Genomic DNA, 27,930 nt, shown 5'->3' on the forward strand with positions numbered 1-27,930 from the left:
ATATTTAGGAGTGCAATGGGTCTGTAGTTGACGAGCTCTGTACTGTCTTTACCCTCTTTAGGTATTAAGGTCACATTTGCTAACTTCCACGTGTTAGGGACCCCCTCTTCTGCTATGTTATTGAATACTTTCTCTAATTCCTTAGTGATCTCTTTTTCAAAAGTTGTATAAAAAAAGCCGTGTAGCCATCCGGCCCAGGTACTTTCCCCTCTTTCAATGCCTTTATCCCTTTCGATATTTCCTCCTCCTGTATCGGTTTTTCTAACTCCTCAATTTGTTCTTTTGTCATCTGTTTTATGTTCTTTCTATCAAGATAAGTACTTAATTTTCCATCAAAGTCGTCATCATCTTTATTTTCTTTAAATACATTTGTAAAATATTCTTGAAACACTCTTTTTAACTCTTCCTGTTGAGTTATTATTTTTTGTCTTATCTTAATTTCATTGATCATTTTTTTTCTCTGTTTCCTTTTTCAATTTGTATGCTAACCAACGTTCTGATTTATTAGCTCCTTCAAAGTGTTTTTGTTTAATTCTCATTAACTTTTTCGCAGTCTCTTCCGTATTTAACTGTTGTATTCTATTTTTTAGTATTATATATTGTTTTTTCAGATTGTCACTATTCTTGTTTATCATCATTTTATTTTCTAATATCTTTAGTTCCTGCATATCTTTTTTGTATTTTTCGTCTGTCTTTTATTTTCTGCTCCTTTTTTAATCAACAGTCCTCTTATAACTGATTTAAAAGTATCCCAAACAACCTTACTTTTCATTCCTTTTGTATTGTTTTCCTTAAAAAAGTATTTCATTTCCTCTCTCATAACTTCCACAAATTTTTTGTCTTTAATCAGATTCTCATTTAATTTCCATGGCCTCCCCGTTTTCCTATACTCTGTGCGCAGTCTGGGGGTGTTTCTTGACTCGTCGCTTCACCTGACTGCTCAGGTGAATGCGACGGTCAAGAACACCTGTTATCAGCTTCGGCTTATTCGCCAGCTGCGCCCATACCTGGCCCAGAGGGACCTTGAAACGGTAGTACATGCTCTGGTAACCTCGAGATTGGATTTCTGCAACGCACTCTACATGGGGCAACCCTTATACCAAACCCGGAAGCTACAAATGGTACAGAATATGGCAGCCAGGCTGGTCACTGGAACTTCCAGGGCCAGCCATATTACACCGGTGCTTAAAGATCTGCATTGGCTGCCTATTTGCTTCCGGGCACAATATAAGGTGTTGGTGATGACCTATAAAGCCCTAAATGGCTTGGGCCCAGGATACCTGAAGGACCGCCTCTCCCCGTACATTCCGTCCCGCACCCTCAGAATATCTGGGCAGCAACTACTTAAGGTGCCAGGGGCTAGGTTGACCTCCACCGCGAGGAAGACATTTTCCATCGCCGCCCCGGCCCTTTGGAACACGCTGCCCACAGAGCTCCGCTCGGCCACCTCCCTGACCCAATTTAGAAAGGACCTAAAAACCTTTCTATTTCAGCTTGCATTCCCCGATTAAAGTCCAGTGGGCCTCCCTTCCTCTTCTGTGGCAAAGAGGACTGGCTAACAGGGGTTTTATTCTGTTTATGTGTAATTGTTTTTAACCCTGATGTATATGTTGTTTGATATTTTGCTGTCAACCGCCCTGATCTATGGAAGGGCGGTATAAAAATAAAAATTTTATTTATTTATTATTATTATACTCGACATCTATTAATACTTCTATCAAATTGTGGTCAGTCATTAATCTTGGTGCGATTTCCATCTTTTTAAGCTTTGTTGTTAATTCTTTAGTTGTGAAAAACATGTCCAGATGGGATAACAAATTATGTACATCAGAGTAGTATGTGAATCCTTTTTTTCCCTTATAAAGATGTGTCCATACGTCCGTTAATTCATGTTCCTCTAACAATTCAAAAAGGGAACTTGGAAGTTTACCTTGATTATTTTGGATTTTCCTCTTGGATTCCCTATCTCTTTTTGGTTTTATAACCCCGTTAAAATCTCCTGCTAGTATTATGTTAGTTCCATTGCATTCTATCAGTTCTTTGTTTAGACTATAAAAGAATACGTCCTTTTTTTCCAGTGTATACGATTTTAATTTTTTCATTACCAACAGCAACTTCGGCCGCTACAAATCTTCCTTCTGTGTCCTTAAATATTAAGTTAGAATCATACTTTCTATTAACATAAATATCAACTCCTCTTCTTCTCTTATTTTCATTTGAGGAATAATACAAACATCCTATTTTGGGGTTTCTCAAAAATTTTATTTCATTGTTTCTAATCTTTGTCTCGTGCAGGCAAATTATGTCATAATTGTTTTCTTCCAAATAATGAAAAATCTCTTTCCTTCTGTAATTATTGTTTAATCCTCTCACATTGAAAGAGCAAATTTTTAAAGTCACATTTATTTATTTATTTATTCAACAGGTAATCTAACCTATTCAGTACAATTCGTCTGAGTTGGAATCTCTGCTAGTTTCATGCACTGCTAGGTCTAAATCTATTAATGAAACTTCCTGCACACCTAATTCCTTGTCTTCTCTAGCTTCCTGAGTATTACTTATTTCTACAAAACCTATTTCGGTATTGCTTCCCTCCTTTTCTTTTCTTTTTTTCTTTTTCTTTAAATTCCTTCTCTTCCTCTTTCTTTTTTTTAGCTCTCAATTTCCTGTATATGTCTTTTGCTTTCTCTATCGAATTAACTCTATATCTTTTTTGCCCATATGTTAAAGAAATGCCTTCTATTCTTTCCCATCTGTACCTGATATTCAATTTCTGCAGAAGTTGGGTTAAAAATCTGTATTCCTGCCTTTTTTTCAAAACGTTAGCCAGTATGTCACTAAATATCTCAAGTTCTTTATCATTTATAACTAATCTTTCTTCATAACTCAACTGACACAATTTCTCTCGAATTCTAGAATTAGTAAAACATACAACAATAGCTCTTGGCAGGTTTCTCTCCTTAGCAAAAGTTGAGTTGATCCTAAAAGCTTTTTCAATTTGTAAATCTAGCATTTCAACAGGTACATCCAAATAATTGGCTAACTCCGGTAATAAACGTAAAATAAGATTTTCCTTTTCGGGAAGCCCTCTGATTTTCACACTCCTATCCCTGTATCTGATTTCTTGAATCAGGATATTTTGCTTATCATTTTCCCTATCTTTTGCTATCCTTTCCGTTTTCCTATCCAATTCCTTAGTTTTGACTACAACTTTGTCCACTTCTGCTCTTATTTCTATTACTTCCTTAGTCATACTATCTATCTTTTTATACAGCTCTCCAATTTCTTTGCGTACATCCAATCTTATTTCTTCCCTTGTATCTTTAAGTTCCTGTCTAATTTGCACGTTGAAATCTCTTAATTCTTTTAATATTGTCATAGTTATATCTGGTTGTTTATCTGATGTTTCCAGTGATCCCCTCCTGGAATTGGAGAAAATTCTAGTTTGTGTTGGCGCCTGTGTTTGTGTCTGTATTTTAGATCTAGTACCAGCCACCATGACGCAAATTTAGTTCTGCCTCAGTCCTTACCTATCAACTACGAAGCCTTCAACAAGCCTCCTCCACCATTCAAATGGAAAAATCAAAAAAACATATACAGTTCTAAATTTCTATGTCAACCACAAACATTAATTATATGTTCCTTCTTTACATTCAGAAGAGCATATTCTAAGTCCAGTAATTATTGGTCTATGCCTATTTTCTGCACTCCTTAGTCTCTAGTAATTTAACTGTTGATGCTAAAAAAAAAGGAATATCAGACTAACGCTAATAGCAGTCTATCGTGGCAATGGCTACTCTGCGACTCTCTTCCCTCTCTCAATCCTTACCTCCCTTGGGAGGATCAGGAAGAGAGAGAAACAATAGGTCCCCCTCGGGCCCACAAGTCACCCCCCCTTTTCTGGAGTAGAGACCCCGAATCCGTAGATCCGGCTTGCCACAATAGAAGGATAGGGAGCCAAACTGCCCCCTATTCCAATCGTCCGATTCCCTTCTTAGGTCTGCGCCTTGAAGTGTGGAGAGAGCAGATAAATCAGAGGCGTTTTTTATGGCCCCCAGCTGCTCTTCTCTCACCCGCGCCACAGCTGGTCGCCAGATGGGAGGGGGTTGGAGGCGATGGTTGGGCCTCCGGCGCTCCTTCCTCTCTCCCTCACGCCGCCGCGCAGCCGAAAGTGGAAGGTAAGGGAGGCGTTTTTATGGCCCCGGCCGCTCCTTTCTCACCCGCGCCGCAGCTTGTTGCCAGATGGGAGGGGGTTGGAGGCGATGGTTGGGCCTCCGGTGCTTCTTCCTCTCTCCCCCACGCCGCCGCGCAGCCTGTGTATCTTTTCTTTTGCTATACAATTAGCTCTCCGTATCCATGGATTTTTTAACTCATGGATTCAGCCTTCCAAGTCTTGAAAATATCCCCATATTTCCCCTAAAGGAAACCTAAATTTTGCCATTTTATTTAAGGGACACAATTTTACTATTCCATTGGATATAATGGGGCTTGAGCATCCATAGATTTTGGTATCCATGGGAGCATCAATTTAAAAGAGCATATAAAACCAATGCATATTAAAAGTTAAATTCGGTTTTTTTAAAAAGACCTGGCAAATTTTGTGAGTGGTTAGAAAACCAAAGGGAAGTTATTGATGCTAAAGAAAGGAGGATTAGGAGTACCAGATATGAATGTATACTTTGAATCAATTTGTGTAACATGGGTGAAGGATAGTGGCACGTGTACCTCTGGTATGGTAAAGTTAAGATGAATGTGGATTTTAAAAATCACATAATAGGAAGAGCATTGTTGAGAATATGGGTTAAATATAAAGACCAATTTGGTACTAAAATACCTGGCTGGCTCTCTCTTCAAGAAGCATTCTGTCAGAAAGCGGTAATGTACAGGAGTGGCTAAGGTACCAAGATTTAATAAAAATACAACAAGGAACAGGGAGAATGAAAGAATTGCAACAGTTATAAGAGGAAGGGCACAAACTGCAATGTTGGTTAATGCACTTTCAATTAAGGGAATGATTCAAGAAAGATAAAACTAGATTTAGCTTTGAACAAGTAAAACATTTTGAAAAACTGATTATGGAAGAAAAGCACACTCTTGCAAAATTTATAAATTCTTAAGATTTGAAACAGAGGAGGAACAGTTTCAAGATTGTATGGTTAACTGGTCCAAGGGTTTAAAATTTGCATGTAGTTATGACCTTAAAGAGAGTTACTTGTTTAAAATGATGCTACCTCTCCCCAGATAAATTGGCCAAAATACAGTCGGCCCTTCTTATACACAGATTTTTTTATACACGGATTCTTCAGTATAAATTTCCGATATCAAACCTTGATTTTCCTTTTTCTATAATGGACACCAATTTGTTATGCCATATTTAATGGGACTTGAGCATCCATGGATTTTGTTATCCACAGGGGATCTTGGAACCAAACCCCAGTGTATAAAAAGAGTCCACTGTGTATAAAAATGCATATAGCAAATGCAAGAAATGCAATAAATCTATTGTATAATAATACTAATAATAATATTTATTTTTATCCCACCTCTCCCTATGGATCGAGGTAGGTTACAATAAGATGAAATAAAATCCAAACCATACCATAATCAAAATAATACAATCTGCAACCCTCCACCAACATCAAATTAAAACAATCAATTACAAATTCAAGATTAAAATTAGTTATAAAATGATTAAAAGAATGGAGAGTGGAGTAGAACAACTAGGGGCAGGCGGGGTTATCTTTTAATGGTAGGTCATTCTGGGAAGGCCTGCTGGAAGAGATCCATTTTTGACAGCCTTTTTAAAGGGTGGTAATATGATGGATCTCCTCCAGCAGGTCATTCCACACTTTTGGAGCGGCCAATGAAATTGTATTTTTTTTACCACCAATGGTGGTCTTTCAAAAGATATTGGTTAAAAATAGGGAAGATGATGAATAAGATTTTGAAGACAGATATAATCTAGACCTGAGTTGTTCCTTTTAAATATGATTGATTATGAAGAGAAATCAGAAAGAGGGATAGTACAGTGGACCCTTGTTATACGCTGGGGTTTGGTTCCAAGATCCCCCGTGTATAACAAAATCTGTGTATGCACAAGTCCCATTAAATATAATGACATAGCAAAATGGTGTCCCTTATAAAAAATGGAAAATCAAGGTAAATTTATACTTTTTTGGAACATTTTCAAACCGTGTATGCTTGAATCCGTGTACAGTGGTACCCCGGGATACGAATGCGCCGCCTTACGAAATTTCCGGGTTACGAAAAAAATCCATTTAAAAACATTTTTCCGGGTTACGAAGGTTATTTCGGGTTACGAAGAAAAATTTGGTGCTTTTCGGCGCGATTTCACACGGAATCGCGGCTTTCGCTATTAGCGCCTATGGGCATTTCGGCTAGCGAAAGTTTCCGGGTTACGAAAGTGGCGGCGGAACGAATTAATTTCGTAACCCGGGGTACCACTGTATAAAAAATCCGTGTATAAGAAGGGCCGACTGCCCTCTGATTTGTTATATGATTACAGCAGCAAGAGTACTGCACGTGAAATGCTGGAAGCAAAAGGAAATTCCAAATGTTGAAGAGTGGCTAGAAAAACCAATGGATCTTGCTACCTCAGATAAATTGACCAACTTGATAAAAGAAATCTTGACTCAAGTGTATATGAATACCTTGCAACCCTTTATAGATTATTTTTTTAAAAAGATTCGGAGACAGTGCAATTATTGGTTTTGATGTTTAAATATGAATTATTTCTTATGGATCAGGAAAGTACATACATATAAATGAAAGTTAATTAGAGAGGACATTATATAGTAGAATTGTTGACTGCAGTCAGGAATGTGCTGGAAATAATTGCAGTAAGATAAGAGAGGGGGATGCAGGGGGGACCATATGTTAGATATTCTTATCTCTTTAGGCTTGTTAGGGTTTTTTTTCTTTCCTTTGTTGTTTGTTTCCTTATTTGTTTGTCTTGGTGTGGATTTTGTATGTTACAGTTTTTGTGTGTGTTGGTGTCTTCTATTTCCGTTTTTTGTTATTGAATTATTAATAAAATTTATTTTATTGTTTGTACCATTACAGGGTTTTCTGTTTTCCTGAACATTTAGAATGCTTATAATGTTCTCTGATATTAAAGATCTCAACCACTGGTGAAGGAATGATTGACATAGTTACAATAATTCTATTATGTTTAAGTCATTATCTGGTAGCATGTTTTATGGATTTAAAAAAATTACATGGTTTTGGAATGCCATTCATAGTGAAGTTTACTGTCCTACATGGTGGGGTGAGGTTGGACTGGCGGCATTGGCAGAAGGCAAAGATTTTCCCTGCTCTTTCAGTTTTTTTTTAAAATTTGCATTGTGTTAAGTCTGTTTTGATACTATGTGATTTCATTTTGTATATTAATTATTGCGGCTTTGTAAATGTGCAGATAACCTGGTTTATAGATGGCAAAAAAATGTAATAGATTGTGTGTCAATGGAGTATGCATGTAGAGGTCTTCTGTCCTTAGAGTACTAACATTAGCTGATTATTTTTTGGTATGTATAATAAAAATTTTGCAGTTATCATGAATGGAATACTTTCTGTATGGCAAGTGGAAAGATTAATATGATGAATTGCATCAAAATATTCTATGAGTGTCTTCTTTTGATTCTGTCCTAAATCCAGTGCAGAACTGAAACCAGGTATTAAAACAATTTGGCCAGCTTGGATTAACCTCCTCCTCTCCCTCCCCCCCTCCCCCCGCAAAATAGACCTCGCTACAGACCAACTCTTGAGTTTTTTTTAACTCCTAATGGTTAGATTGTAGCTTTACTACCCAGGTTTTGTTTCTCCTTTTACTTGTAAAGTTGAGTGCTTTGTTACATCCCATGCTTCTTTCTGCAATGACCACCTGTTGGTTTTACATTAACTACAATTTTTTAAAGGCTAACTACAATATATGCTTTTTCTTTTTAATTGTGAAGACACTGTGAATTGGAATACATATAATCTTTTATTGACTATTGTATATTTTTATAGAGACCTCCTTTTATGCCTCCTCCTATGGGTAATATGCCACCACCTCCTGGTATGATGTTTCCTCCAGGGATGCCACCAGTCTCTGCCCCTGGAACTCCAACAATGCCACCTACTGAAGAGATATGGGTAGAAAACAAAACTCCAGATGGAAAGGTCAGATTTATTTCTAGTAACAATTGTTGTTATGCCACCTTTACAATGCATATTGTATTATAGAACTTAGTAATCTTATTGATTCAATTGTTCGGGTAGTTAAATGTTAAGTTTAATCAGTAGATAGATTGATTTGATATTTTAGCTGTGAACTTCAAGCATAAAGGATAAGATCATATATGTAACCTAAAATTATGTATTTTTTTCTGAAGGTTTATTACTATAATGCACGAACACGTGAATCAGCATGGACCAAACCTGATGGAGTGAAAGTTATTCAGCAGTCTGAACTGACACCAATTCTGGCTGCACAGGCCCAGGCCCAGGCTCAAGCTGTAGGTGCTTCCACACCTACTACAAGTAGTCCTACATCAGCAGTATCTCCATCTGCATCATCAAGTAGTCAGGCATCTACAACCTCTACTACTACTACAGCTACGTCCGTTTCACAAACAGTTTCCAGTGAGTAAATTTTGCAGGACATAGGAAGGGAGGGATAGGAAATATTCTTTATTTGGGGGGAAATGCTACTGTGTCACTTGTCAAATGTAAGGCCTTTCAACATGTATAGATTGCTGCTGCTTTTCTTACCTCCCCTTATTCTCTTTCCTTGTTCCATTCTGGACTTATGTGGAAGAAGATGGGCTGGATCACATTTGTAAACTAGTTTTTTTCCCCTTATCAAAAATCTAATCTATTATGTGAACATAGTGTTTTCTGTGGTGACTACCTATGTAGAGGATCCAGGTATAAAAATAGAGTTAAGATATGAATATTTTAAAACCCACATATTCTCCTGTTTAGTGGGGGGGGGGGGGGGGACTCAGTTTTTTTGAAAAGCATGATGTGAGTCATGAGTACCTTTAGGATTTTTCTGGTTTTCCCTCTTGATATCATGGGATTCCCTTATATCTAGTGAGTGCTTAACATCATGCATCTGAAGAAATGCACTCACTATGTAGATTCTTGATCAAGATCTTATCTTGCTTATGTGCTGTTTTCAACAGGAAGGTGAATGGTTCCTTTTTTGTTGCAGTTTACTCCTGGAGTCCCTTTGTAATCTTCCCACTTCTAATCTGAATTTCTGGTGCACATACTGCCTCAGTAGTAGTAAAGACAAGAATATATTGCTTATTTTCAGAAGCATTCTTATCTTGTCTGTGCATTGGTTATTAAGGTAGTACTTGCAGATAGGCTTGACTGTTTTTTAAAATGGTTCAGGTTTCCAAGGTTTATCGACAGTGAAGCAACCCATGTGATCCAACTCAAATAAACTATTGGATTTATATGTCGTCTGCTTTGGTTTCCATTATTTTTTGAAGTGTTTCCACAGTGTAAGGGGAAGGAAGACCTTAGAAAATATCTGGCCCTTGTGCTGTAACAGTTTAATGTATCTGTAATTCTTCTGCAGATTTAGGCCTGGTATAGACCACTGCTTTGTGGCGGCCTGGGGCTGACTTTAGGGTTTGGAGCCCTACCATGTGCACCCCCTGGCGCCATCATGGCTCGCCCCTGTCCACACGAGGGCCACCATGATGACATACGTGTGGCGCAGCCTCCAAATGGCGCCACACGTAAATCATCACTGCGCGTAAGGGTGCCAGTGGTGCCTTGGCGCATCCCAGAAAGAGCCTTTCTATGCCTCCTGGAGGCCGCGCTGTTTAGTTGGTGCAGCCTATGGGAAAAAATGGGTGGATGCAGATCACCCTTTCAGGGCTGTCTATACAGCCTCTTAGTTATGAGAATGTTACTGAAAGTGTTTTATGGTATATTTTGAATTTTAATTCTTGGTTCTCATGTAGGCAGATGAGAAAACCTATACTGAATGACTTAATTTGAGATACTTCGTGACCTTAATAACAAATTGAGTGTATTGCAGGGTAGAAAAATGCCCCAAATGCACCCCCATGTAGGTGCAGAAACAAAGTTTCTCCATAACATCCAAACACCCAGAACTAGAAAACATCTGTTCACATGAGATTGTGTCTTTGTTTTGCCTGTCAGCCTTCTTTTTGTGCAAAAAAGAAAGAAAGGAAATAAACCATCATACTGATTGTGTCTTAAAATACTGATATTTCATCTGTTGATTTTTTTTAATATGGCAGGTATCTATAAGTCAGTGAGTACAATTCTTTGGTGCAGTAAATGTTACAATGTGCAGTGTAGTAAATTGCCTTGTAGGTTTTGTTCTTTGCAAAATCTGCAAAAAAACCATGATGCAGGATTAAAATGTTCTGAATGCCAGAATGAGGCTTAAAGTGAGCAGATTCTATACTGCAACCAATTACATTTATTAGGTTGTCCTGCATTTTATGCATATTGGAATAAGCAACATTAACTCCTTAAATGCCTTCCATAGTGGTAGAATTCAAAGATATAGCCATGTAAGTTTGTAGAATCAGTACATAGAGAGATCTTGTTGCACATCTGAGACTAACTGAAAGAAAGAAATTGGCAACATGAGCTTTTGTAGACTTCAATCTACTTCCCCAAATGCATTTGGGGAAGTGGACTGAAGTCTACAAAAGCTCATGCTTTCAGTTTCTTTCAGTTCATCTCAAAGGTGTTACAAGATCTCTCTGCATCCTTAAATGCCTGCAGAATTCAATATTAAATACTAATGCCACTTGGAGGTGCTACAGGATTCTAGATTGCTTACAGTGTCTCAATTCAAGGGGTAAAACATTGAGCACTGCTGACATGTTTTAAATTTTTTTGTTATATTGCACATAGCTTGTGCACTCGAGTTGACCAAAATGGTAGTTTTATTGTTTGGGGTTGTTCTGTATTTTCTTGGTGTTATGTAAGTTGCTTATGCATTCATAAACTGACCATCTTTGCTGTTTGGTGAATCAACAGAAAACTTCTGCCACTGCTCTGGAGGTTTGTTAGGTGCATTATATGGAAAATGTGAAGGTGAAATAAAATGCTAGAACTGTCCTTTGAAGAAAGCTGAAAAATCTCAGTATCAGCTCTTTTCAGAAATTTACTTTACATAGGCAATTGAGGTGAGTGTGTGTATGAACAGAGTAAATGTTCAGAGCTGCAGAGATTGTTCCATGATTTGTTTCTCATAGCAGAAAACTTCTTTAAAGGGGGCTACAGTAACAGAGCACCTTGAAGATCCTAACTATAATTTGTAAAACAATTTGTTATAATGGAGATCTGTACTGAAGTGAAATAATATGTTGCCTCTCTGAAAACTATATCAATATATGTATGTTTAAATCAGCTGAGATTATGCCCAGTTTAGCATCAGTGTACAAGGTACCGTTGGTTAGTCCTATTAAATATACAGCTGATACTATATGATACAGTTTCAGATGTCTGTTTTCTTTATCAGCACCTACAACACAAGACCAGACCCCCAGCTCAGCTGTTTCAGTTGCCACACCTTCAGTCAGTGTTTCAACCTCTGCTCCTTCTGCTACGCCTGTGCAAACTGTACCACAGCCAGTCCCACAGACATTGCCTCCTGCAGTTCCTCATGCAGTTCCTCAGCCAACAGCAGCAATTCCGGCTTTTCCACCAGTAATGGTACCTCCATTTCGTGTTCCCCTTCCCGGCATGCCTATTCCACTACCAGGTAAATTGGGAAGTCACAACTGTCTTGTCAGTCCCATGTCCATGTTGTCAATTTGTTTGCACTCATGTGTCCACTGTGTATGGAATTTGCCTGAATCTCTTCATTTAAAATTTATTCTTCAACAAATGTGGAGTTATTAGACAATCCTTTGAAAGCAGAATTTCCAATATTTATTTTTATTGGAAATAAGCCACATCCAGTCATGTGAAATACTATTTTGGCATGAGCAGAATACATCTTGTGCTTCAGAAAACATAATTTATTGATTTTACAATTAGTAGTTGGAAGAAATTCATCTTGTCTCTGGTACTTAGTTTGTGATCCTTTACATACTTATCTTGGGAGTAAGTCCTATTGAATCCAATGCATAGGATTGTGCCATAAAAATGTTATATTAGGCCTTACCTGTTTTAAAATTGGATGATGTCTGATAGAAGTAGACTACAGCCTTCAAGTAAAATAAGGTACAAACAGCTTTTACATCAGAGTTGGAGAACCTGTAATTCTCCAGATGATGTTGGATTGCCATTCCCATCATCCTTGTAATCCAACAACATCAGGAGATCCACTGGTTTTCCAACTCTGTTCTCTGCAGATTGATTCTTAGGCTGACTAGTTCTCTGTAGAAACCCTTGTAGGCTAAAATGCAGGTTCAGAACAGGTTTTTGTATGTGTACTTGACAGAAAAGGTGTTGTAATCATGGAAAGTATTCAGTATTATACAAACAAACAAAGTTATTTGGATGTCAAGAAATGTGCAGATACAGAATACATAGATTGCAAAAAGGCTGTGACTGTTGGCATATTGACATTTGAAATAACGTATGCTGTGTGGAACACACTGTAATTTTAAATCTGTATCTGGGTGGACTACACTCCAGCTTAAATTCTTATAATATGAACCTTTCAGTACAAAAATGGAGTAAGGTTTCACATCTGTATGATTTAAGAGAGAATTGGTACATTGTGAGCACCATGAGAAGATAAAATGCTGGTTTACTAAGCCTAGATCTGTAGAAGTTTTGAGAACTTGCATATGGCCCCTTTGCGTCTACTTCATTCTTTCCTTCACACAAACAAGGAAAAAAAGCAGGTCACAAATTACATGTGAATTGGGACCTCTAGTTAATGCATTCTTAAAGTGTACTTTAAATCATGGTTTTCCATGTTCTGGTCTATTAAGCTAGAACCTGATTGTTCAAAGACAATCTATTTGAAATCTTTATTTAAATATTTATTTAAAAGTAAGTAATCTTTATTTAAAAGTAAATAAGCCATTGTATTCCCTGTTATCATGTATGGATGTGAGAGCTGGACAGTGAAAAAAGCAGATAGGAAGAAAATCAATTCATTTGAGATGTGGTGCTGGAGAAGAGTATTGAGGATGCCATGGACAGCCAAAAAGACAAACAAATGGGTCCTAGAACAGATCAAGCCAGAAATCTCCCTGGAAGTTCAAGGACAGCAGCCTTAGATTATCTAATTTGCAATCAATATCTGTACAACTATAAAGAGGGTTTACAGAATAACATTTGGCAAGACTAAGATTATATTTGTTGTTACCCCTTGAGTCTTGAGAAGGTACAACTCACTGGAAAAAACAATAATGCTAGGAAAAGTAGAGGGAACCAGAAAGAGAGGAAGGCACTGTCTTTATTCTTCTATGTAGTTGCAGTCATGCAAATTTCTACATCTCTAATGCTTAACAAAGCCAATCTAGTGCAGTTACATATTGTGTGACATACCTGTAACTGGAACAGTGGGCCTCTTTTAGGACATTCAGGCAAATGGTACATTTTAACATGGTTGAGTTTGACAGTGAAAATGGCTATTTTCCTGAGAAATCTTTATGGATAAAATCTTAATTCAATTAACTTTTATATTTATTTGCACATACTAGTTTCTAGTACAATCCTATGCATGTTTATGGAGAACTTCTATATACACAGTTGGACTTACTTTTCTAGTAAGTGTGTTTAGGATTACAGCCCTAGCTTTAATTTTCAGGCACATTCAGAATATGGTTAACAAGATTAACCTCTGCATTCATTACAGGTTTTATAGCATTAATTCACCCTAGCATATATCAGCAAATACTCTGCTTGACCTGCCAGGTTGCTTTTTGTTCCATGCATGAATAAAGCTTGGGAATCTTACTAGAATATTGGACATTATCTTCAAGACTGATAAAATACAAAAACCTTTGAATGATATTATAGTTTATTGCATAGAACACTCTCTTTGAGAAACATTTTGATTTTTGTGTTTTGAATTTAGATTTTTTCTTTAAAGCCCCCCCCCCCCCGACAGTACAATATAATATTTTTCAGGAATTCAGAGAATTACTTTTTGCATTTCAAAACTGGAAGATACTGTAACAATTTGGTTTTTCTCATGTAGTAGCCTTCTTTAAATGATCTCTTGTTGGGAATCTCACTCCAATTCCTTTATTTTCCTTCCTCATTTTCTGGTTACCTTAGCCTATGTGACCTGTCAATATCATTTTTCAATTAAAATACAGTTCTTGAATCTGTTCTTCTTAACTAGGAAACTTAATTTCAGTTAATTTCAAAGGTGCTACAAGATCTCTCTACATTAATGGTGCCCAGTAAATGCTATCCTAATCACAAGATGGAAAATAGTTCACATTTGGCTTGGATAACACGTAAAGGGCTATCCTTGAATTGATATAGGAGTGGGAGAGATGAGAGAAGATGTATGGGAGTGCAGATAGAGTGATATAAAAAGAATGGTACAAAAGTACAGTTCTTCTTACTCAGTTTTACACCATTCTTTTTTAATCACCATGTATAGGCTGCTAAATAGCCATCAACTCAGTTTTTTGTTTCTTCTCTCCATATCTTGTCTCCTCTTATTTCACTTCACTTTCTTATACTTCCCCCAAAACTGGTACACCTGTGCCTCATAGTATGATATTGTCCTTTTAGTATTACTGTTTTCTCTTGTTTACCAAAATAAATACATTCCTACAGCTTCAGTCCATTGCATACTTGGGATTCAGCCCTACAGAACACAGTGGGATTTCCTTCCAAGTAGTTACATATATGATTGGGCTGCATGAGATGTTTTGCCAAATACTGGGTAAAGTTCTAGAGAATAAAATAAGTATGGACTTTCTTTTTAGCACTGTTTCTCAAAGGTCAAGGAATCTACCCACACTTAATCTAAATCCCTGGGTCATCCCACAATTTTAAAGGACCATATCTGTTGTCCTTTGAGTCTTCTTGCTCAGCATAAATCAAGGCTATTGCAGGAACTGTGATCAATCTGACATCACTTCAATAAAATGTTATCCCTGCTTGTTGTTTATTGCCATTGAAAAAAATGGCTTGCTAAATTTGTAGCAGGTGACTGATACTGCTCAGATTCCCAGTGGTAGCTGACATACAGTGGCAGCTTTCCAACATGCTTGCTTATCCATTTTACAGGTGTAGCAATGATGCAAATAGTCAGCTGCCCGTATGTAAAGACAGTCGCTACCACCAAGACCGGTAATTTTTTAAAACCATCTTAGTCTGTTTTGTCTGTAAGTTGGCATGATAGTGAATGTTGTTGTTTTTATCTTTTATTTGCTTTCCCCAAATAACTGGATCTCTAACTTTATTTTCAAAGTACACTTATACAGATTTCACATGTAGCCAGCAAGAAACCTTCCAAATTAACTGACAATATTACCTTACATAGTACAAAATCTTTTCAATTTAAATTATTCTATTCATGTGAATCTCTTCCATGTCCATATTTTGCTTTTGTTGTTCTTTGTGGGATACAGTGTTTTGGTTTTTTCCCTCTCCTGCCATCTGTACATTGATCAGACTTTGTTTGCATGTTAGTGTGCTTGTGTATGTGTATATATATATGTATGTATGTATGTAAAATTTTTAAACTAAACTTTTAATGTTGTTCTAGATACATACAGTTTCACAGAAAAAGCAGTTTGTGGTCAGAACCATTTACACTCAGTACAAAAGTTAAGAGTTGAATCACTAAATCTATTCTGTATGCCAAGATCCTAAATCATAGTACATCTAAGGAGAAAAATACTTAAAAGTTATGTCAATTTATTCCTTCTGCTGCTTAAATAAAGTGAGGAAATTATTCTGTCATTAATTTAACTTTATACTTTTTTTCCTTTCTAAAACTTCCAGATAAAGTTCAGCTCAAAATAGTAATAATAATAAAATATGCCCTATCTTTTTCTAAAAATCTTCACAAACTTTATGAAACATTAAACCAAACCCAAGAAGAAGGGAATCAGACACCTACATGCCAGATCTAAACATTTGATCCATCCTCCCCAAAATGGCTGCTAACGCTAATGATAATTTGAGCTCAATAAGTGTACTAGGCTCTGTTCACCTACCTGAACAGAGTTTCTCTTGCTGGATCACAAATTCTGAGCAATCAAGAAAGAGAAGTAAGAGACATAAGAGAGATTATTTGCTGATAGATATTCACTGCATCTGTACAATAAAATCTGGCTTTTTATTTTAATACTCGCAGCCACTGTAATTTCTTTCAGAGAACTTATTCTTCACTGAATGTTGATCCTGATCCATATATAGAGTATATGGAATTGGGAATACTTTATTCTCTGGAAGGTGCAGAGAATCGTTTAATTCTGCTCTTGATCTTTATACATAGTGTATAGTATTGGGAAATAAATATAGTTGGTTTCTTAACACTTATAAAATGCTGTGAGCTCACATGATATGTAAAATTCCACCTACATTTTGTGTTGTAAGCAGCTGGGTGTACAATTAAACAAGAGCCGCTAGTGAGTAGTGTAACAAGTGTGGTTTACTAACATCAGAATACATTTTAGAAAGAATATGTCATCTTCAAGTGTTAGTTGTTTTGTTTCCTTTATATGACATTATAAATGCTGGATTCATTTTGGTTCTTAAGAGTCAAAAATGTTTCTTTATCAGTACTTTTGTTGCCTCCTCTGACCTAGGTGTCTTGCCAGGAATGGCTCCTCCTATTGTACCTATGATCCATCCTCAAGTTGCTATTGCTGCATCACCCGCTACATTGGCTGGAGCAACAGCAGTCTCTGAATGGACAGAGTATAAAACAGCAGATGGGAAGACTTACTACTATAACAATAGGACACTGGAATCAACATGGGAGAAGCCACAAGAACTAAAAGAGAAAGGTAAAGTATTTAATTTTACATCCTGTATGCTATTTACAATGTGTTTTGCAAAATTAGGAAAGCTCTTAACTGATGAATTTGTGCATACCACTCTGCACATGTACAAAGGTTTATTTAAAATATTGCTCATTAACAAGATTCCAGCATAACATACAAAATTAATAAAACAAGAATTAAAATTAAAGTACAGATACAGAACCCATAGTGAAACTGAAAATTTTATTGAGGTACATTAAAATGGGCAAATTCTTAATCAAATGGACTTGTTTTTAGGAGGTGGCAAAACAGCATTTTTGCTGCTGCCTGTCATATTTGTTGAAGGACAGAATTCAAAACACAAAGTGCCATATCAAAAAGCACCCTGCTTTCTGCTTGACTAAACAATCAGGCAGCTTGACTTTTGGATCACTGTGAATTAGTAGGCTTCTACCACTCAGTTTGCTTTTCAGGGTTACATCCTATCTCACTATTCCTTGGTGTCATGTTCATTATTTATCTCCCTTTCCTGGTCATTTATACAATCTGTCATTCATCTTTTCAGTTTCAATTACTATCATCATAGTATTACTCTTCAGTCTCCTTTTGTGTGCTTGTTTTTGTAGTGGTCTTTAAACAGCTGTCGAATCACATATCTGTCTAGCCAAACACATCTTTCTAAATGTTCTGTCAGTATCTTAAACTGAACATCAAAGTTTGAGATCCTGTTTTTTCCTCCCGCTAATACTTTCTTATACCACATGTTACTGTGTTTTCTTTTTTTAGGTAAGTATCGTGTGTGTGTGTGTGTGTGTGTGTGTGTGTGTGTGTGTGTAAAAATCCTATGTGACCAAAATATAGGAAATTATATGTTCTGCTGATTCTTCATCCTTAAATTCATCTTATATCTATCTTTTCTTTTCCTTGTTCTCTTTTTCATTATTATTTCTAATAACTTTGAAATTAGTTAGGTAGCTTGACTAGATGTGTTTGAAAGAAACTGATAAAAGCATCCCATGGAATAGTTATCTCAAGTTAATTTTCCAAAAAATCTCTGCATTTCTGACAGTCCAATTTAGCTGTTGCACATATTAGCTTAAAGGGATTACATACCCCCCGCCCTGACTCTTCCTGTTAGAAACAAGCTCTATCCTGGGCCTAGAATGCCTGAGGAGCATGGCAAAATGCCCATCATGCCCTGACAGGTCATTTGGGACAAAAATTATTGAAGTACTGGGGAGTCCTGGGGGCCTCTCAAATCACCTTATGGACTGCATGTGGCCCAGAGACTTCACTTTCTCCACCGTCCACAGCTTCTCCCTCCCCAATTATTTTTGTTTGCCAAAATTAAAATTTTCTACCGTTGTGTTTGTTGAATACTGGTAATAAATATTATACTGATAAGTGTATATGTGATTTTGAATTTACAAACTTTAATAAAATAATAAATGAATAATAATGTAAAGATTAAGAGTGCTTTTTTTTTCTTTTTTAGAAAAAGTAGAAGAAAAAATGAAAGAAAGCATTAAAGAACCTACTGAGGACCCATTGCCTATGGAGACAGAAGAAGAAGAACCTAAAATTGAACCTATCAAGGAGCTCATAAAGGAGGTAAAAGACGTAACACACATACAGGTGAACTTATTATTTTTATTCTGTTAATGTCTGAAAGCAGATCTATATCTGATATTTCACTTGCTCTGTAATGCCAGTATAACATAGCTTTTTTTCTTTCCCCCTCCACATTGCAGCCTTATCATTTTTATTCTGTTAATGTCTGAAAGCAGGTCTAAATCTGATATTTCACTTGTTCTGTAAGGCCAGTACAGCATAATTCCCCCCCACACACACACACACATTGCAGCTTTTGGCAGCACTCAAAACCTGGTTCTTGACAGTTTCCCAGCCCTCTGGAGTTTCCAGGGTGAACAGGCAGTTTCAGGGTAGGAGGAGATTGCTTCTCCTCCCATTTCTATTGATGGAAATAGTTCTGTAAATGGATGCCCACCACTGGATTTTGTCCATAAAGCTATAAGTAAATAGTAGAATTAAGGGCAAGCTAAAGTTAAATAATAATTTAATAACGAACCTAAGAGAAGCACCAATCCTCTCTACTCTCTCTGCTGTGGCACTGCTTTGGATCTTTTTGAATACCTGGGCAGCAGTGTTGGCACTTTATCATTTCACCTCAAACAAGCTCTGAGAGAGTAGAAGGCATCAGTGTTTCTTTTAAGTTCTGGAGTGGAATAAGCTCTGTCCTTTAGTCAGTCTTGAGGGCATGACCTCCTCCTGCTTCCCTAACCCTTTCTGTCCTGGAGAGAAAGAGAGGAGTGAGGAGGGTATATGGAACAGCTGCCTCTGCTGAGAGTGGAGAGTAGGTAAGCTGTCTGGACCATGACCTCTGGCAGGGCTCATCCTGAACCATTGCTGCTTCTTCCCCCACATTTCTCATCACTGCCCTGGTTTTTTGGGATGAGATGCTGTTTCATGGATATATTCATGCATATTCATTAATATAAATGAATGTGCAAATGAAAATATGCACCCTAAACAAACAAATATTTTTATTCAATCTACTACATTAGATGAAAAGGGTCACAAAAGTAACAATCTGTAAGATCCTCTGAGAGCATTTGTCTATGAACAGCAGGCTATAAATACAATTAATTAATTAATTAATTAATTAATTAAAAAGTTTGAGAACCACTGCTTTATTTAATTCTGTCTATGTATTGCTGTGGAATACAGTTGTACCCCTTAGTTACTTATAGTTCCTGTAGCAGATGAAAGGCAACCACAGCATTTCAAATGAGTCATTGAATGTTTGTTCCATTGCTTGTCTAATTTGGTTTGTCGCTTTGTCTAAGAAGATGATTTCCAAATTCAGTTACACGAGTTATCTATACACATTATGTTGAATTTCCATTTACTTATGGTGGCTTGTCTTGCTGCCAACAAGGAGAAGGAGGTAAAATCCTTATTGGCAGCTTTTCAACCTGTATTATGACAACTAGACCAAGATCCAGATTAATGTGTTCAGATTTACTGATACTAATTTCTTTTCTTACCTGTTGCAAAACCCACGGACCATTGGTCATTCCCTCCTTACAGGAAAATGAGGAATATAGTCACATCCTCAACACATCAAGCTTCCTTTATTAATGGGTGCCAATTTAATAGGGGTGTTAATCCTGCTTCCAGTATATATATATTTGATTGTGTGTTATAATGAGCAGTTTATAATTGTAATTTATTTATGATTGGAACCATCCCCTTAGATTTAGAGGTATGCGTCCCCCATCATACTTGCAAAAGCAGAGAACACTTCACTACCTCGATGTGCTTCTGCTTTCAAACATAGGGAGCACTCTGCTACCTTGATGTGCTTCTGTATTCAGACTCAAAAAGTGAATCTAATTTATCTGAAACTATGCATTTATAGAAGATGATAGATTACCTCTGATTTGTTGCTTTCTTCCTTTGCTGCTTTGAGGGAAAAATACAAATCAATCTGTGTAAAACTTGTTCAGTTAGTAAATCATAATATTTTGTCTGGATGAAAGATGAGTGAGCATAACAGGATACGGAATGGTGAATGGTGAAATTTCAGGACTAGTAGAGTGGACCCAAGACACAGGAATGGTTTGTTCCTGATACACATTTCTTTGATCTAAGTGATCTAAAACTATTTTAATAGAAGAAGTTGGTGCAGTTGAAATGCAGTGTCATTTTTGTGGATTTCAGGGATACCCAACCCCTCTTCTGTTACATTTTGAGAAGTCATTTTTAAAAAAAGTTTTAAACTGCTTTTTTTTTTTTTAAGTATGAATTGAAGCTACATTGCCAGGTTTTGAGATGCAGTATTATCAGAAGAACATGGAAGAGAAAATTTAATTTGAGCAGGACTTTTATTTAAATTTCCAGTACATAATGTATCCATTACAGACTAAGTTTTGGTTGATTGCTCATATTTATTTTTGTTTGCTTTATTATTTCATTATGATATTCCCATAAATTGTTAAGATTGGTTGGCGGTGGTATCCTTATATCTTCTATTAGTTTGATATAAGTTCAGACCTGTATTGCATCTTCCTTCCTCGGGATTCGTTATGGGGTTAGCAAGAATGGCTTGGGGCAGGTTTTTCCAGTTTTAACTGTTTGAACAATATCCTATCTGTCAGGGCTCTACTACAATGACACAGAATACTGGCAGCATGCAATCCTGTTTGGTCCCCTTGTTTAAAGGGGGATTATGATCTAAGGTGGAATGTAATTGATCCTATTTTGGATAATAAACAAAACATATTGGCAATTCACCAATAGTATGTTCTTTAATTAAGGAATTTATGAGATGCAATGTTTGATTTTACAGTTCTTCTCAAAAACAGAACACAATCATTACTGTGTACTGCAGTGTTACCTAGGAACTACTGCATTTTTAAAGAATAACCGTAGTGGCTGAAATGTTAAATAAATGTCCATTCTGTTTAGAAATTAAAATATCAACAACAAAATTGTTAAGTTTTTTTCAGAACAAATAGCAAAAGATAGAGGAGAAAGATACGTACATACAAATTTGACAGCTCATATATTGCCAAGATGTTAAGAAATGTTTTCCTTAAAAAAACACCCTCTTGGTATATATTGAATCTTAGTATAAGTAAACCATTTTTATTAAGGAAACATGTTATGCCTTCAGAAAACATGTTATGCAATGTTCAACTGTTGCCTAGACTTGATTATGTTCTAAAACATCAGGGAGTTTTTTGGTGTTTTTGTTTTGTTTTGTTTTGTTTTGTTTACTTTTTATCACAATTAGTTGAAGAGAATTAAATCCTATAGTATGACTCCACTTGTTCAAGCTTTTTCTACCACTCAGTATGCCTTAATTATGCTAGGTTTTGCTTGCACTAGTAATTCTGCTAGTAGTTGTGCAACTATTATTTTTTTTGCTGATATTATTGTTGAATACAACCCAGTAGCTAGTCTTGAAGTGTAACTGATTTCCACAGCTTTTGTTCTCTCATCAGGAGCCAAAAGAAGAAGAAATGACTGAAGAAGAAAAGGCAGCTCAGAAAGCAAAACCTGTGGCTACTACTCCTATTCCTGGTACTCCATGGTATATAACTTACTTTCTTAAATTTATGAATGTATTAGACATGTTTATGTACTTCATATTGTAAAAAATTAATATTGGAATCAACAACATAATCAACATAAACTTTTGATTTTAAAATCCTATAGTAATGGTATCAGTAGCATTGAGTGGGTTTATATATTTTGTAATAAAAAAAGCGAAAATGGATTTTTGGTTTTTGTCTGTCAAATTGACAACTCACTAGACATTGATGGCAGAAGTAGCCACAGTCCACATCTAATTGCTTTGCATATGATTGAATCCAGTTGACATATTGCCTGATTAGAGTTCTATTTAGGACACTCCGGCTGGCCGGAAGAGTTGAGGAGGTGATCTTTATTGATTCTCCCCTCATCCCCGCCCCCACCTACCAAACTGTTTGAGAAGATACCTACAGAACAGATACCCATTGGCATGGGGACTGCAGGGAGCAATGGAAATCAGCCAAGATCACCTTCTGTTTCTATTCTGCCATCAGCAGAGCAGCAGTTCGCATCTGAATCTCAAGAGCAAAAGAGGAGGAGAGGGGACAATCCAAGACAGTCAGGTGCGATTAAATACCAAAGATTTTGGCTTTGGGAATAAGCACCAAATATAGTGTGGCTTTTTTCTGAGTAAATATACTTAGATTTGTGTTGAAGGTGCTGAAGTCTCCATTACACAAGGAATTGGAGGCCCTTTGTTTTATGAACAGAAGCCTGACCTGTGGATTATGGACCCACTGGTAGGTGCAGAATTGTCTGCTAGTGACTCATGAATATGAAATAAAATAAAATAGAATACACCAAAATTGAGAATTTGTGGCATTTTTTCTTAGGTGTGTGGTTTGGACTGGTGATGAACGAGTTTTCTTTTACAATCCTACCACGCGTCTGTCTATGTGGGACCGACCAGATGACTTAATAGGAAGAGCTGATGTAGACAAAATTATTCAAGAACCTCCTCACAAAAAAGGAATGGATGATGGGAAAAAACAAAGTAAGAAAAGTGTTGCCCTGATTTTCTTCTTCGATATTTTGTCATTTTAAATATGAATTCTAACTTTTGTTCGTATTTTGAAGCAGTATAAAAGTGGAGTGGGTAAAGTTAATGGTTCACAGGTGATTGTTGGGACTACACTGTGATTAATCCACTTTTGTTGCCATGACAATTATGTTTACATAATATTAGGAAATCTGCTATTCTTTACTTTTTATAAAATATGTGCAAGTAAAACCAATTTTTTTTTAAAAAAAAAAAGCCAGTATGGTGCCAAATAAAAGATAGAGCACAAAACAGATGAAAAATAGGCTATAAGTTAAAACACCATTACATTAAAATACAGATTAAAACACTGAGTAGCAGGAAACATAATTCTACTCCATAGGGCATTCACCCGTTTAGCAAGAATGCTTTTGCATGCTGCCAGAATGCCTCCTCAGGGAAGGGGTGTGGTAGGCACACTAGTCTCAACTGAGCAAAATTGCTTCTGGCCATAACTAGCATATGTGATGAAGTTTGCCTACAAGAATGCTAATAAAAATCTTTCTTACAGTAAAAGAAGAGCATGAAATGTTAGAAGAAACTAACGATGATGAGCCTATTAAAGCAAAGAAGCGGAAGTAAGTCAAGAGTAATATTGCATGATCAACTCACCCATGAACCTACCTAAGCTTAATTAGTTCTTCAGTCTGAACCAGGCTTTAGGCTTTTGTGAATTTGGAAAATCAGAGATTTAATTATATTGATGTTTTTTCATAGAATTTTATATGTTTCTATTTTGTAGGAAAGAAGATAGCAAAGACATTGATTCAGAAAAGGAGGCTGCAATGGAAGCTGAAATCAAAGCAGCTCGAGAGAGAGCTATTGTCCCTTTGGAAGCTCGAATGAAACAGTTCAAGGATATGCTACTAGAGAGAGGGGTCAGAAACTATTATTTTATTAAGTTAGCAGGAACATTGTAAATTTCTAATTTATCGTTGGCTATTAATTATCATATACACATATGTTTTTAAATTAGAAGATGAAAGGACAAAACTTTCACATTGTGGTAGGAATGTACTGAGAATTATTTTTTGTGTGCTACACAGTGGTTATAGTCCTGCCCTATAGAGTGACTGGCCTAGATTTGTTGCCATGATAAATAAAGTATTATTTCTAATGAAATAATTGACAGATCTAGAAGGTACTTCTTTACCCAGTCCCTCCAGCTAGTTGTCTTTAAAAGGTTTTTGCCACCCTCAGGGTTATTACAGTGTACTACAGAGAGTACTGCAGTATCTGGACCACTGCCTGGAAAAAAAATCAAATCATTATCTAAAATGAGAACTTGCGGAGACAGAAAATTCTGGTTTTTTAACTGCATTTTTTTTAAAAAGTCATAAGTCTATGAACTGTCATAAGTTTTCAACTTCCAGCTCTTTTTGTTTTACCTTGGCCCCAATTGATTCCTGCACAAAACCCTCCAGTTTATTCCAGAGACTGAAGAATACTGTATCATTTAGAAAGAAATATGAAGGCATAGGAACCTGGAATACAGAACTTCAAGGTTTTCTTTTGATGTAGCAGTTTTTAAATGTCACACAGTAGTGGTTATTTTAATGAGTAATTAGGCGTGTGTTAGTTCTGTGTAATTATGTAGACGTTTTCAGGGCCAATTAGTGTGGAGATTTGCCATGCTGACCTCCTGCAGCTCATCATCTATTAGTGATGAAACTGCTGTATGGGTTTCAGTCATGCCTCCCTTTTTAACAGATGTCCTGTAGGTTTCAAGCAGCATTGTACAACCCGTGTGTCTTAGGATGAATTTAATTGCCAGAAAAAAGTTACCATTCTTTCCCCCACTTCTCTTTTTTTAGGTTTCTGCTTTTTCTACTTGGGAGAAGGAGCTACACAAGATAGTTTTTGATCCCCGATATCTGCTTCTTAATCCTAAAGAAAGGAAACAGGTAAAAGGAGATGACTAATAAGTCTATATTGAAGATGAGAAATAAAGTAAGTCAGTGGTATCTGACTTATTGAGTGTTTTTCAGGTTTTTTGCATTGTTATTTTCCAATCTAACTTTGGTAATATTTGAGGTTTCAAATAATTGATAATGGGTGTGGAAAGAAGGGTAAGGTTCCTGTGTATTTCTCATTTAAGAGAAAATGACATTTTCTGTTGCAAGCAGAAAGCTTCACGTGCAAATGTATATGTGGGTACAGAGTTGTCCACTTCACAAACAGGAAACCTTATACCAGAGAAATTGTATAGGAATAACCTGCCTAACTGCTAGAAAAAGTTGCATTCATTTTGTTTAGAATCAGCTCCAGTCTCCATAAAGTATTTCTTTTGTAGAGATGGTAATAAGAATTGCAAAAATTTGCAAATAAAAATTGTCAGCGTTCATTTATCATTATAGTTTTTAGACATTTTACCAGAGTTTCCTTTATGTAGTATAAAAAAAGAAAGAATGGCCTGTTACAGACTGCCAAAATAAAGCTGCTTCGGGTCTCTTTGGAGGTATGCTGTTTAAATGATACATGCATCCTAAGAATCCGGAAGCTGCACCAAAGCTGCACTCCAGTCCGTAGGAATGGAGTGTGGATTTGGTGTGACCTCCGGACTCTTAGGACCCATGCATCATTTAAATAGCATACCTCCAAAGAGACCCGAAGCAGCTTTATTTTGGCAGTCTGTAACAGGCCAATGTTCCTTTACTTATAATTCTCATCACACTTCTCTTGGTGTGAACTGTGCTTCTTCTCTTTGATTGTGACATATGAGGCAACATTTGAGTATACAACAATACTTTTTTTCCTGAATGTCTTGAACAGTAGAAATTCCTTCTTTTTATGCCTCTTTTCCTGTGGGTTCCTAACTGTTTCCTTTGGGAGCCATATGGAGCCATAAACAGACATTTCTGTCACTGCTGTATCATTGAACACTGATCAAATTTTATATAAATTTTTATATAAAAGCGCACCTTACTGCTGTTATATCAAGTGGGGTTCCCAATTCAGCATTTTGCTTCAGGTACCAAATTAATGCTCATGCTTCTGTTTTGTTTTGTTTTTTAATGATGATCCTGTACTTCAAAAATGTCATTCAAGTACAGTTGTGCTGGTGTAAAGGCAAAGGTACTCATGATTCTGAATCCTACCAAGAGGCCCTGATGTCTTCAATGAACTTAATCCTACCACATTATTAAATACAAGAGTAAGCCTGATCAAACTAAAGCTTTGTATCCACTAAAGCTTCCTTCCATTCCACTGAGGAGGAAGATCAGCCTTCCCCACATCTTAGAGCACCTGTAGCTACAAATAGCTCTGCAGGGGAAACAGCAGCAGTAAGAATAATGAGCTTGGGTTTGTTTGTTTGTTTGTTTGTTTCCTTTCTTCATCTTGGCTTCCCTTAATTTATCAGATGCAGATTGGCCTTATATTATAAACAGCAGTGAAGTTGACTACGGAGATAAAACATTCCCCATATCTAGTGGTCAGATCCTCACCGTCTGTTCAGGTGTATTCACTTGAGGGATGCTTCACAAAATTCCTTCTGCCAATCCTTCCAGATCCACATGCCAAACTGTTCACATGGGAAATTAATTGTCAAGAGATTACTGCTCAGTCTGCATGGACTTTTTAGCAGGCCTGTCACAACATACATTGACTAGAGTAAAAAGCCACCTGTCTCGCCTTTCTCTGCTCCCAAACACTTTGCCTTCATCGTCACGTATTTCAGTGAGCCCTTTGGTATCAACTGGGGTTTAATTCCAGGACCCTCTGGATAACAAATCCATGGATGGTCAAGTCTCATCATATACAGTAGGATAGTAAGATGATGACAATTATATGAAATGACAAAAAGCAAGGTTTGCTTTTTGGATTTTATTTTATATTTAAAAATATTTTCAGGCAATGTATGGTTGAATCCAATGTATGGTTGACTGCAGTAAAAATAGATGACATGATGAAAATGTCATAAGATTTGCTCAAGAGTACTTTCCAGAATAATGGAAACCCAAAATGTGCTGATAGCCTCTTGGGTTCTGAGGCTAAACTATGCTTACCTTCTCATTCTTCTAATATGGAGGATTCTGAGGAAAGTGGTGCTGCAAAGTGCAAAAGTAGTTCTGGTGGTTTCATATTGGCCTGAGAGGCTATGGTTCTCCCTGTTGTCTCATGTGTCAGTAGAGTATCCATAGTGTCTTGGTCTCTCCACAAGTTACTAATATAAGGACCCATCATTCATCCAGATCAGCTGCACCTAGCCTCCTGAAGCACTTGTAGTTGTTAGGTCTTCCAGCAAAGTGATAACCTCTCTTTTTTCTCCCTGTCATTCTTCCATATCAGAATTCTATACAACCATCTCAAAAAGCATGGCTTTAAGTTACAAGGAAATTGAATCAAATATATCCTGGAATTTCTATAATCAATTTTGGACTTGTTGTTGTTGTTGTTGTTGTTGTTATTGTTGTTATTATTATTATTATGCTTTATTTATATAGTGCTGTAGATTTGCACAGCACTGTACATACAAACAATAAAACAGATAAGAGTAAAACTGCCCATGGCATACAATCTAAGAAATAATAGCATAATACATATAAATAATACATAATGCTCCAAATACATAAAGGTAAAGGTATTCCCCATTGACAAGATTGTCAAGTCGTGTCTGGCCATAGGGGACGGTGCTCATCTCCGTTACTAAGCCGAAGAGCCAGCATTGTCAGAGACTACTCTGTGATCATGTGGCCAGCATGATTGCACAGAATGTTGTTTACCTTCCCACCAAAATGGTACCTATTTACGTACTTGCATTTGCTTGTTTTCAGACTGCTAGGTTGGCAGAAGCTGGGACTAGTAATGGGAGCTCACTCCATCATGCGGCACCCAGGCCTTGAACTG

The 27,930-nt window shown here is 36.7% G+C and overlaps 1 protein-coding gene across 9 annotated transcripts in view; it reads left to right on the top strand.

The window, feature by feature from the left end:
* Nucleotides 1–27,930, top strand: part of TCERG1 (transcription elongation regulator 1) — a 60,045-nt gene that overhangs the window by 8,906 nt on the left and 23,209 nt on the right. For 6 of the 9 annotated variants that reach the window (XM_089531353.1, XM_089531289.1, XM_089531337.1 and 3 more), the window contains 11 exons: nt 8,029–8,181; nt 8,394–8,643; nt 11,525–11,767; nt 15,217–15,279; nt 16,746–16,946; nt 18,418–18,557; nt 21,953–22,041; nt 22,877–23,037; nt 23,594–23,660; nt 23,825–23,960; nt 24,897–24,986. In XM_089531353.1, the coding sequence (XP_089387479.1) occupies nt 8,029–8,181; nt 8,394–8,643; nt 11,525–11,767; nt 15,217–15,279; nt 16,746–16,946; nt 18,418–18,557; nt 21,953–22,041; nt 22,877–23,037; nt 23,594–23,660; nt 23,825–23,960; nt 24,897–24,986 (1,593 nt within the window). The remainder of the gene's footprint in view (nt 1–8,028; nt 8,182–8,393; nt 8,644–11,524; nt 11,768–15,216; nt 15,280–16,745; nt 16,947–18,417; nt 18,558–21,952; nt 22,042–22,876; nt 23,038–23,593; nt 23,661–23,824; nt 23,961–24,896; nt 24,987–27,930) is intronic. The other 3 variants (XM_089531298.1, XM_089531315.1, XM_089531321.1) reach the window with 3 other exon arrangements.

Source organism: Sceloporus occidentalis, unplaced genomic scaffold (genome assembly GCF_023333645.1).
Source record: "Sceloporus occidentalis isolate IW3139 unplaced genomic scaffold, rSceOcc1.0.p SCAF_1, whole genome shotgun sequence".
NCBI lineage: Eukaryota > Metazoa > Chordata > Lepidosauria > Squamata > Phrynosomatidae > Sceloporus > Sceloporus occidentalis.